The sequence below is a fragment of the Microcaecilia unicolor genome, chromosome 9, assembly GCF_901765095.1.
Source record: "Microcaecilia unicolor chromosome 9, aMicUni1.1, whole genome shotgun sequence".
Classification (NCBI taxonomy): domain Eukaryota; kingdom Metazoa; phylum Chordata; class Amphibia; order Gymnophiona; family Siphonopidae; genus Microcaecilia; species Microcaecilia unicolor.
The window spans coordinates 225,878,024-225,890,692 of record NC_044039.1 but is presented as its reverse complement, the minus strand read 5'-3'; the positions used below and the strand labels follow the sequence as shown (position 1 = coordinate 225,890,692).

General features: G+C 42.5%; 1 protein-coding gene across 6 annotated transcripts in view; it reads right to left on the bottom strand.

The window, feature by feature from the left end:
• The window catches only part of AREL1 (apoptosis resistant E3 ubiquitin protein ligase 1), a 158,358-nt gene that overhangs the window by 76,291 nt on the left and 69,398 nt on the right, over positions 1-12,669 (bottom strand). For 5 of the 6 annotated variants that reach the window (XM_030213862.1, XM_030213865.1, XM_030213868.1 and 2 more), the window contains 2 exons: positions 7,962-8,191; positions 4,040-4,117 (listed from right to left, as the gene is read on the bottom strand). In XM_030213862.1, the coding sequence (XP_030069722.1) occupies positions 4,040-4,117; positions 7,962-8,191 (308 nt within the window). The remainder of the gene's footprint in view (positions 1-4,039; positions 4,118-7,961; positions 8,192-12,669) is intronic. The other variant, XM_030213867.1, reaches the window with a different exon arrangement.

Genomic DNA, 12,669 nt, shown 5'->3' with positions numbered 1-12,669 from the left:
TCTCCTTTTTTTTTTTTTTTTTTTTTTAACTGTGAGGAAAGTTAGAGGCAGGCAGAGGAACTCCGGGAGGAGGGGGAATGAGGTAAGGCAGGGGCAGGGAAAACCAAATATGCCTTTAAAGTGGGGCACCACCAGCCACAACACCCCCCACTCTACTGGCAAAGCACAGGAGCCACCCCAGGCAGAAATCCAGGAGCTGAAAAAGCGACACCCACACCTGCTGGGAGATAGAGATATACTGAAGGCAGAGGGGGCTGGGCGTCCAGGAACACCATGCGCTTTCAGTGTTCTCTATCTCCACCTGCTGGTAGGCGGATACAACCCATCAGTTAATGGATTCATCTGTTGTTGATGACAAGGAAGGGCGTATTAAGGCCAATATTTATTTTGGCTTAGCAAAAGGACTGCTAAATCAGTAAAAATAATGTTTCATTTGTGAAATAAAATCATGAACTAATGCTGACAACGGAGAAAGAGGAGGGATCAGAAGGAGGATGAACTGTACCTTCAGTACCAAGGTTTGAAATCTAGCTCAGCACTTGCTTCCCTAGGGGAATCTTTCGTAATCTTGTGCAATCAATGGTACTGAGTCACTTAGACTATTGCAATGGTATTCTTGCTGGCTGTAAAGAACAAATCATTAAAAACCTTCAAACTACCCAAAACACCGCAGCCAGACTTATATTTGGAAAGACAAAATATGAAAATGCTAAGCCCCTAAGAGAAAACTTACATTGGCTTCCTCTTAAAGAATGTATAACTTTCAAAATATGTATTCTAGTGCATAAAATAATTCACGGTGATGCCCCGACTTACATGTTAGACCTGATTGACCTACCACCCAGGAATGCTATAAGATCAGCACACAAATTCCTAAATCTTCATTTCCCCAGTTGTAAAAGTCTAAAATATAATGTGATGCATGTGTCCAGCTTTTCATACTTGAGTTCGCAAATGTGGAATGCTTTACCTCCTGACCTGAAAATTATTCAAAGCCTAATTAACTTCCGTAAAGCACTGAGGACACATCTCTTTAACATGACGTACCATAATGATTCATAATTGGAACTGTAATTCTCCACCATATACTTAACAATTAAGATTATTTTCTCCCTATATAGTACTGTCTAATTTATCACGTATTCCATGTCCAATATGTAATACCAATTGCATGTTCTCCCCTTTTGTACCTAATTGTTCATTATATCATCCATGTTTCTATATATACTACCAATTGTATCTGTACTCTGAAATGGCAGATGTCATGACGGAAATTGTAAGCCACATTGAGCCTGCAAATAGGTAGGAAAATGTGGGATACAAACGCAACAAATAAATAAAATAAATAAATAATGCAGGTTTGTGTTTTAACTGTAAGAGCCAAGGATGACAAGGTAACTAATATTTACATTGGCTGCAACGAGTTTGGGAAATATATTACTAAGGCGTGGAGGAGTAGCCTAGTGGTTAGTGCGATGGCCTGAGAACTGGGCTCGATTCCCACTGCAAAGTCACTTAACCCCTCCATTGTCCAGGTACAAAATAAGTACCTGCACATAATATGTAAACCACAGAAAGCCCCGTCCCCTGTCCCTTTTTAAATAAGTGAGCAGCCCAGTTTATAGCCATTACAGTGTGGGATACAGGTTCCGATTTCTGAAAGTGTCTGCATCAGGATGAAGAGCTGGTACTTCTTTGGAAACTGCTTTGATGGTCTGGGAATAAACGGAGAGATGCCGTATCCTCAGCCACCCAGGTAGGACCAGGAAACAAGAAAAAAATTACCACTCAATTCTAACACATTTATTTTCTGAAATTTTGCCCAAATAACATTTCAAACTTTGTAAACAGAGACCTTATATGTGCTTTATTGACTCATTTTGGAGGCCCCCCCCCCCCCCCGATTTATCAACTATATTAATTTTTTTCTAAAATACTTAATTTTTAAACTCTAAGAGGAAAGAAAACGAACCTGAAAACAAAATGAAGAAACAGCAAATTCAATAAAATAAATTACCACAGTCATTTGCTCTACAGCTCAGGAGTCTGAGGAGTGAGAGCTGGTAGCAAGGCAGATGTGATGAGCTGCGTAGGATTCAAGAGTAATGCCGGGCGACAGAAAGAAAGGACAAAGCAAAATCTTTATGAACAACACCCAGTACCAGGGATGAATTTATATAACAAATTACACCAAGAAGATGTAGAACTATAGTTTTATTTATAAACCTCATTCCTGCAATCAGAACTAGATGCCCAAAACCCAGGGTACAAAGCCATTAGTTAATATTAGGGCTGCAGTTCAATTAAAATTTGTAATCACTTGATTAACAGCAGGGTATAGCCACCAGTCCATTGGGGGAGGGGGCACAGGGATGGACACGGGAGCATGCATTTCCTCTTCTCTCCCCTCCCCCACATCTACTTTTGCTAGTGGGGATGCTGAAGCTAAGGCAGTCGAAGAAATCCACTACCAAAGTGGCCCCCTTCCTCCTTGCGCTGCCTCAGGAGCAAAGAAGTCAGCGGGGTGCCTCCAGCCGCCACTCCCCGAGAATGCTTGTGCAGCGCTGCGTATGCCTTGTAGCGCTATAGAAATATGTTTGTGCAGCGCTGCGTATGCCTTGTAGCGCTATAGAAATGCTAAATAGTAGTAATAGTAGTAATGCTCAGTTCATGCACAAGGTTGAGGACTGGAAACATCAGTGGCTGGAGGCACCCCGCTGACTTAGTCACTCCTCAGGCAGGATGAAAAGGAAGGGGGTGACTCAGGCAGCAGATTTCAGCTACCCCACCTGCCATTGAACAGTTATTGTACCTTTGAAGGGTGCCTGAGCCCAAAGGAGCGGGGAGGAGGTCTCCAAGGCCCCCCCCCCCCCCCACCCATGGCTATGCCACTGATTAAAGGCCCAATATCTTCCTTTCTTCCACCTCTAGGTACAACTCTCTCTCCCTTTCTCCGCTCTATTTCCAGGTCCATTATCTCTCTCTCTTCCCTGTCTCTCAACCCCCCACCCAACACCTCTCTCTTTTCTTCTTTCCCTCCACCCTCTCCACCCCAGGTCCATTATCTCTCTCTATGTCCCTCTCTCCGAGCCAAACATCTCTCCCTCAATCCAGCACCTCTCCCTATTTCCCCATTCCTCCCCCAGGTCCATTATCTCTCTTCCTCACTCCTCTGAGCTCAACATCTCTCCCTCTCTCTTCTCCTTCCACTTCCCTGCTCCCTCCCTCCCCTTCTCTCCCTATTTCCCCTCCCCCCATGCACAGTCCAGCTAATCTCCCTCCCCATGGTTTGCTCTCTCTCAATTCCCTTCCCATTCCCATCCCCCTTCCGCACTTCCCTCTCAATTCCCTCCCTCTCCCTCCCCACCCACACGGTCCAACATCTCTCCCTCCCCTACCGGAGCACCCATAGATCTCTCTCTCAGGTCCCTCCCCCCCTCCAACCCCAACCTGGTATACCTTGAAACACCAGCACGTCTTCGGCCCTGCAGTGCCAGTGGCAGTTGTACTCAAAGGCTGCCTGCAGGCTGCACTGGGCCTTTCCCTCTGACCCATTCCACCCCCATCTAATGCAACATCCTGTTTTCAGAAGGGCGGGATGGGTCGGAGGGAAAGACTTGTTGGGGTTTCAAGGTAAACCAGGTTGGGAGATAGAGCCATGGGTGGTCCAAGAGGAGAGGGAGAGATGCTGGACCATGCACAGTGAGGGGAGGTGTGGGAGGGAGGAAGAAGGTGGGTAGCACGTGATTAATTAGCAAACACAATAAAAATGTTTTTAATCGCAATTAATAGTTAACTCAAATTGCGGCATTAATCATGATTAACATACAACCCTAGTTAATATTATGTAAAACCAGTTTGTGTTCCACTGAGCCTGCAAAACCAAGAAGCACCTAAAGCAACGGGAGACAAAATGAACCGCAAGCTCACAAGGACTTCCCATGAAAGAAGTGAAACGAAGCCACTTCTCCTGAGTTCATCCCTCTCCTTATAATTAGTGCATACAACCAAAACTGGGCAATAAGATACAACAACCCACCTTAGTACCAGGACAAACTCGGAAAGTGAAGAGACGCCAGGGGAAGATTTTCAAGTAAAATTCCTTCACAGAAAGTTGCTGAAAGAGGAGAGGAATAGAATCAGAAACGTAAGCAGATTATGACTGCAGTGCCTAATGGGTTTCAGCATTCTTTGAGCAACCTTTGTGGGTAATCTGAGGAACGTTATTAGCAAGAGTGGAAAAGTCCAAAGCACTGAGTGTTTGCAGGCCAGTGAAAGGAAATCATGGCACTGGAAAAAGGGAAGAGAAGGGAGGGACAGGGACAGGGAGAATGAAGGCAAAAAGTGGAAAAAAAGGAACACACCTGGAAAATATAAAAAATAAGGAAACATTTACTTCCTGGCTTCTGAAAAAATAAAATGTAGACTATGAATGCTTTTAGTCATTTCCCCATCACTCATTAAAGCAGGAAAGAAGAAGAAACATAAAAGATGTACCAAAGTAACAGAAACACCTGAAAGAAACTTCAGCACATAAGTGGGAAAGATGTGAAAGAGAAGCTGAGCATACTGTGTTAAGAAGAAGAATATTTTTTCCAGCAGCTGGAGTACAGCATATGGGGTTCAATATTTTTATGAGTACATGAGGATTTCTGTTAGAATCATCTAAATATTTTTTTTTCCTATGCTGATATTTTTATTTTAGTACCATGATATTTCAATACTGAGATATCTATTTATTTATTTATTTGTTGCATTTGTATCCCACATTTTCCCACCTCTAATTCCTTGATACTGGAATGTACAGAGCAAGTACAAACCTGGGCAAATAGTAATGTACTAAAACTTAATGCTGAAAAAACTAGTTTACTGTATTTTAGTAATTTTCTGTCAAATGTTCTTAGACAGTTAAGGTTAAAAATGGGTGATCAAATTCATGTTTAACACTGGCTAAAGTATTAGGGGTCATCCTCAACGTGTAATTAAACTCTGGAATTCATTGCCAGAGAATGTAGTAAAAGCAGTTAGCTTAGCAGGGTTTAAAAAAGGTTTGGATAGATTCCTAAAGGAAAATTCCATAGACCATTATTAAAATGGACTTGGGGAAAATCCACTGCTTATTTCTAGAATAAGCAGCATAAAATGTATTGTACAGTTTTGGGATCTTGCCAGGTACTTGTGACCTGAATTGGCCACTGTTGGAAACAGGATGCTGGGCTTGATGGACCTTCGCTCTGTATGGCAATACTTACGTACTTATGTAACAAGGCCTGTTTGTTGACTGGTTGACAGGGTGATTAGTCTATACTAATTTAAACTATGAACAAGCATTACTGGATCCCTGGCATATCTGCTGTTATCTTACTGCATGCTCTTGGTAAGATTATTTTTATCTTGCAACATTGAAGCATTATTTTGAGTCCCTTGAGACCTTTGGAGGTTCTTGATATAGCATTGGGGTTTTAATCTTTAGGTCTTCCATCAATTCCCTCTATTAGGAAGCTTGGGTCTTTTGCCAAGGAGAGAGAACATGGTTTTTGTCAGGTGGGAAAAGAAGGGCATCTTTCTAGTGGAACATTTATTAGAAAGGGAGGGCTCGTTGATACCTTTTCAATGTCTGCAATCTTGTCTTGAAGAAGGAAGAGGCAATAAATTTGTTTACCATAAAATTAAACATATTAGCTCTTTGGACCCCAATGGTAGCTGCTGTCACCCAGGAGCTAAGCTCAAGGAGTTTTTTCAATCTTTTTTCCGATGGATTTTATTACCGTTTCAGAAGCTCATATGGTGCACAGCAATTGGGTGGCCCTCAGAATTACGCTGAATTGAAAAGCAGATGGGAGCATGACCCGGCTTCCTTTCTGGATATGTTGGACATTGGTAGGAGTACCCAAGGAATCCCAAAACTAGTTTCCAGGGCAGATTATAGGAAATGTCAATACAGAACCATAAATTAATAAAGTGGGAAAGTTAGACACATGTTATGACCCGGTAGTAGTGAGCCCCTGTGCCCTGACTGAGCACGGCAGAGATGGAGTGACACCGCACTCGGTCAGGCAGCCAGACAACCCCTAACTTCACCTGGGAAGCGACCACCGTTCACCGGGAGTTGAGCTCCCAGCTGCAGGTGGCCACCAGGACTTCTGGAACCGGCGGGGTCGCACAGCTGCTGACCAGGCTGGCAGGGAACAGACACAGTCCAGAACCAATACTCCGACAGGCAAAGAATAGACAAAACAGTCCAGGGTCCAGGCAGGCTGCAAACAAGCGTGATCCGAGAAAACTAGCCAAGGTCCGGTACACAGGAAAACAGGAACAGAAGAAAGTCAGCACTCCGACAGCAACTCCTCAGAACAATTGAGGCCGAAGCAACGAAAGACTGGAGGCAGGGCTTTAAATAGTGTAGGAATCAGTCTCAAAGCATGTGCAGCTGATCCAAGATGGCTGCTCCCATCAGCAGAGAAGCACATAGCCCAAAAATGGGCTTCCTTCCTGCAGCCGGACAACCCCAAGATGGCTGCCATAAGCTGAGATGCCCATCCCAAGATGGCCAACATATCCTGGAGAAACACTACCAAGATAGCCGGCTATCTCTGCCGGACCGCGCTTCGCTGGCGACTCAGCCGCGCAGGCCTGGAACCAGGTGAGGAACGTAACAACACGGTTCTCTGCCTCAAATGTAAGCAAGGGCACAATAGTTTTTTTCATTCTCTTTGGAAATGTCCTCCCATCCAGATGCTTGGAGATGGATAGGGGATTCTTAAGTCATCTGTGATTGCTCAATTTATTAGTTTAAGCCCAAAGGCCTGTTTGTTGGATGTATTGGCAGCATATAATATCCAGAGTAGAAGAAGTAAGTTCTTTGTTTGTAAGGCCTTTCTTGCAAACAAGAAGTATATTTTACAACACTGGGTATTGGAATAACCTTCATATACTCCTCCTCTGGGAGACCTAGGTGGCCCATTCTATGCCTAGGCAGTAGAAATATTTCTTAATGATTTGGGGTGCCTACGTACCATCTTTGTCACCTAGAAAAAGAAACTTACTTAACAGTCAATGGTGATTTGTTCCACTGGGGTTTTTTTTTTTGTTCTATGGAAGGGTTAGGGGGGAATTGTGTAGTGGATTGTTGTTAAGATTTGGTTGTATGCTGTCTGGAGGGCTACAAGAGTCCAAATCTGAGCACTGATTGGTTCATGGGGAAGGTTGGGGGATGTTAGATTGAAATTGTTGGAAAAATTGAACCATACATGTATAAAATTGTCCTGTATTTTTACTCATTTTTTCAATAAAAACTGTTTAAAGGTTGGATAGTTTGTTAATCTCCTAGAGGTCAGGGATTAAACAAAGTTCCTTAGTCTAAGAAGAGTGTGTCAGATGAATATTTGGTCTTTGTTTCTATAAGAGACAACTTTTTCATGTGAGAAGGAGAAGAAAGGCCAAATGACAGGTGGCATGGTTAAAAAGTGAGATAAAGGAGGCTATTAGAGCTAAAAGAACATACTTCAAAAAATGGAAAAGGGATCCAACTGAACATAATAGGAAAAAGCATAAGAAATGGATAAGGTTTGGACAAGTTCCTGAAAGAAAAGTCTATAGACTGCTACTGAGACAGACATGGGGAAGCAACTGCTTGCCTCGGGATTGGTATCATGGAATGTTGTTATTTGGGCTTCTTCCAGGTACTTGTGACCTGATTAGCCACTGTTGGAAATTAGATAGACCATTGGTCTGAACCAGTATGGCTCTTCTTATGTTCTTATGTCCAGTTTCACATGACTGAGCAAACATTCAAAATGCCTTCTACATTTCTTCTGTTATCTGCCCACCTGTCCTTACCTCTAACATTTCTCACGGTATGGTCCTACAAATTGTACTGGTCCATAGTTCTTCTTCCTTCACACCAGATCTTTCATATACGAGTCCCTCCTAATCCATGCATTGTAAAATATAATCTTTACCTTGGGCGATATGTAGCAGTAAACCTTCTTGGGCTTCTTGACTTTCTCAGGGGTTTGGCTACCAGAGGGAGAATCTTCATCCTCATCCTCAGTAGCAGCGGAGAGTCGTCGATGCATCGGAGGAAGCTGCAATGGAGTGGTGGTGTTGGCAGTGTTGTAAAGGTAAGCATCAAAGTATATACTGACCCCTGAGGTAGAAATGTTACGCTCCACAGCACTTCTCTCTAAGTCTTGTAAAGAAAAAAAAAAAAGATTCTGTTAGAAAACTCCTGCTAAGCAAACCAAGCGGACAACTACACCTGTGCCAAAATCAGCAAAAGGAGGATAACTACCACAGAACTGAAATAGGATCCATTCACTCCTTCATACATCAAGACACACTTGTACACATACAAGCACAGACTAATACCCAAGGGCAATACTCATTTCCCAAGGGCAAAGGAGAGAGCATACACCAATACATGGCCATCCCCATTCTCAAATATGACGGGGTGTCAGGTCCAGTTGACTTCTCATCCTAAAGGCTTTTGTAGAGAACTATCAGGCTGTCCAGACGGAGAGACTTACAGGTATGTTTGTTAATTACTTCTGAAGCTGCACTGGCTCTGAGAGATTCATTCCCATCCTGGTATGCACAAAACGAACCCATTTGGAGAAACTGCCCCCCCCCCCCGAAAAGATATTCAAGTATCAAGAAATGCAGTCTGAAACCAACAAAAGGGTAAAGGGTTATGGGCTTGGATATATCACCTTTTTGTGGTACAACAACACAGTCTACATGTATTACATGCAAGTACTTTCCCTGTCCCTAGTGGGCTAACAATCTAGTACCTGGGGCGATGAAGTGTTAAGTGGTTCTCAGCCCACTGCACTAACGATTAGCCTATTCCTTCACTGAGGACACAGAAATATTCATAGTTGCTAGAGCCAAAGGCCAAATTTCCAAGCACACCAGGATAAATTGCCTACACATGTAACATCTTATGAACTCCAAAGAGAAGTTCTCTTTGACACAATGCGAGCGTTAGTAAATTTGAAAGACTGAGACCATATATTCCACATGCCCTGGGTTTGGGAGTGATGTTTATTACTGTCATGGTATGCAAAAAAATAACCCATTTGGAGACATTGCCCCCAACATAAACCTCACATCTGTTCTGGTGTGGCTCTGATTTCCATCTGTTGTCTTCCTGCTGGTTGTCCCCTACCCCTAGTTCTCATTGCAGCTTGGTCTTGATTTTGAGTGTGCCCGCTGGGCATGTTCTTCTGTGGCTATAGGTTCTCATTTAGCTATTCTGTCTTTTTCGGAATTATACTTGTGTTGGCTGCATTACTTTTACCCATTAAAAGTTTGTACCAATCACAAATGCTGTGCCTAGAAAAACATGCTGGCCACCCAAACTCACTTCCTCTCTCCCTCCACTCTCTATCTCAGTTGATAACACCCTCATCGTCCACGTCTCATCTGCCCGCAACCTCAGAGTCATCTTCGACTCCTCCCTCTCTGCGCATATCCAGCAGATAGCTAAGACCTGTCGCTTCTTCCTCTATAACATTAGCAAAATTCGCCCTTTCCTCTCTGAGCACACCACCCGAACTCTCGTCCACTCTCTCATTACCTCTCGCCTTGACTACTGCAACCTACTCCTCACTGGCCTCCCACTTAGCCATCTATCCCCCCTTTAGTCCATTCAGAACTCAGCTGCACGTCTTATCTTCCGCCTGGACCGATATACTCATATCACCCCTCTCCTCAAGTCACTTCACTGGCTTCCGATCAGATACCGCATACAGTTCAAGCTTCTCCTACTAACCTACAAATGCACTCGATCTGCAGCCCCTCCTTACCTCTCTACCCTCATCTCCCCTTACGTTCCTACCCGTAACCTCCGCTCTCAAGACAAATCCCTCCTCTCAGTACCCTTCTACACCACCGCCAACTCCAGGCTCTGCCCTTTCTGCCTCGCCTCACCCCATGCTTGGAATAAACTCCCTGAGCCCATACGCCAGGCCCCCTCCCTGCCCATCTTCAAATCCTTGCTCAAAGCCCACCTCTTCAATGTCGCCTTCGGCACCTAACCACTACACCTCTATTCAGGAAATCTTGACTGCCCCAACTTGACATTTCGTCCTTTAGATTGTAAGCTCCTTCAAGCAGGGACTGTCTTTCTTTGTTAAACTGTACAGCGCTGCGTAACCCTAGTATCACTCTAGAAATGTTAAATAGTAGTAGTAGTAGTACTATGACGTGATAGACCTTATTCAGAATAGATTTCTTACAATTCTGTGCCTAAAGTTTAGTTTCTCAACTGCTGCGAGCTTCTACACCTCTTAGACAGCGTCAGTCTATGGATAGTGCATTGTCAGATGCAGCTGAGGGCAGAGTGAGATTGAAGGAGCCTATGGTAGCTGTGTCAGCTTCAGGAGTTACAAGTCAGGTAATCCAGTAGGGGAGTTAGAAGGTGGCACCCAAGAGGGAAAGGAAGCACCATATATCCCGCCCCCGGATGCTAGTAATTATTAGGAGAGGGATGCAAAATAAGACCATAAATATTATAATGCCACTGTATCGCTCCATGGTGCGACCTCACCTTGAGAATTGTATTCAATTCTGGTCGCCGTATCTCAAAAATGATACAGCAGAATTAGTAAAAGTTCAAAGACCACCAACCAAAATGATAAAGGGGATGGAACTCCTCCTATATGAGGAAAGGCTAAAGAGGTTAGGGTACTTCAGCTTGGAAAAAAGACAGCTGAGGGAGGATATGACTGAAGTCTACAAAATCCCGAGTGGAGTAGAAAGGGAAAAAGTAAATCCATTTTTCACTCTTTCAAAAAGTACATAGACTAGGGGACATGCAATGAAATTGAATGAAAATACTTTTAAAACAATTAGGAGAAAATATTTTTTCACTCAAAGAATAGTTAAGCTCTGCAACTCATTAATGGAGGATGTGGTAATGGCGGTTAGTGTATCTGGGTTTAAAAAAGGAACGGGGACACCACTGCTTTCCCTGGGATTGGTAGCATGGAATGCTGCTACTAATTGGGTTTCTGCCAGATACTTTTGACCTGGATTGGTCAGTGCTGGAAACAGGATACTGGGTTAGATGGACCATTGGACTGACCCAGTATGGCTATTCTTATGTTCTTAACCCTTGATGTGATATGGCCAGCATTGAAAATTCTCTACACGGTATGTGCTGGATTTTCTCCTTCAATACATCAATATTCTAATAGGATTAATACATGTGAAAGAAGAACTGAAAGCTCTAAGATTTAAACTTTAGAAGTTCAAATTCAAGTCTCATTCAATACAAGCGAATGTGGCAGAGCAGAAAATGACTGTACAACAAAAAATTGAAAACTTGGATAATTATATGAGATATTTAAATTTGAGACACTTCAGGTTCTATAAATTGCTTACTGCAACTCTGAAAGACTAATTTTATAGATTTTTGAAAGAGAAATTTAAGTATTCTGAGACCGGGCTACCACCTCTTCATAAAATATATTATTTGCCTGTTCCTAACTGGCGTTCTGGTTCGCCTGCTGTGAATTCTATTGTTGAAATTTCATCAGATAGTTTGGATATTACCAAAATTCTGGAAAGTTCTACTGAAGAAGCAGTTTCAAGATCCATCCTTCTGGTGACATTTGTTTTTTTAGCAAGATAAAGAAGCTCTTTTGTGACTTTTCTTTAGAACTATAGAAATATTGCCACAAAAAAAAATGGATATCAATCTTTCTTGATATACCTAAATGGACACAAACAAGAAGGAAAACATTTCTGGCATATAAGCAGCAAGTTCTTTCTTTGGAAGCTAGGTTCCACTTAAAATATCCCTGTAAATGTTTGGTTTTCTTAGACCAACATTCCTATGCCTTCTATGGACTTGGGAAAAATCCACAATTCCAGGAATAACATGTATAGAATGTTTGTACATTTGGGAAGCTTGCCAGGTGCCCTTGGCCTGGATTGGCCGCTGTCATGGACAGGATGCTGGGCTCAATGGACCCGTGGTCTTTTCCCAGTGTGGCATTACTTATGTACTTCTGTGAACCTGCACAATTACAATTTTTCCTGGAAGGTAGAGGTGTTTCATTATTTGTTCCATAAACCATTCTATGTTTGTTTCTCCAGACTGAATCAGGCCATATAAATTTATGAGGGTTATTCACTGTTTTTCCTTTCTTTATATTTTATTTTTACCCAGTTTCCTCTGTTGCTTTTTCTGAATTGATTCTCCTTTATTGTGGTCTAACTGTGGTCTTAATTTATGAAGCTTAGCTGATTTATTTACCGATATATTACCTGTATCATATAGCTCTATTTTGGAGCTTCTTTTCCTGTTCAAAGTTATCTTTGATTATATCTTTTCATTTATTGATACATATATCCCACACATTATCAAAACAAAGTTAGGTTCAATGTGGCTTCCATTGAATCAGTAATACTACAGCGATAATAGTCCTCTCCAACAAGCAGTGGTCTTTACTTTAATCTACTATTAAACCCAAAAAGGAAAATATGGAGGAAAAAGCCTAAAAAAAAAAAAGTCTCCTTTCTCTTTAAAGGAGCTGTCTTTATCATCACAGGCCAAAAAACCTCCAACCTCCTTTAAGTTTCAAATTTTTATGTGAATGATTTCTGCTGAAGTGAATTTATAAAATAATAAACATATCTATGCAAGCTGCTCAGTACCGT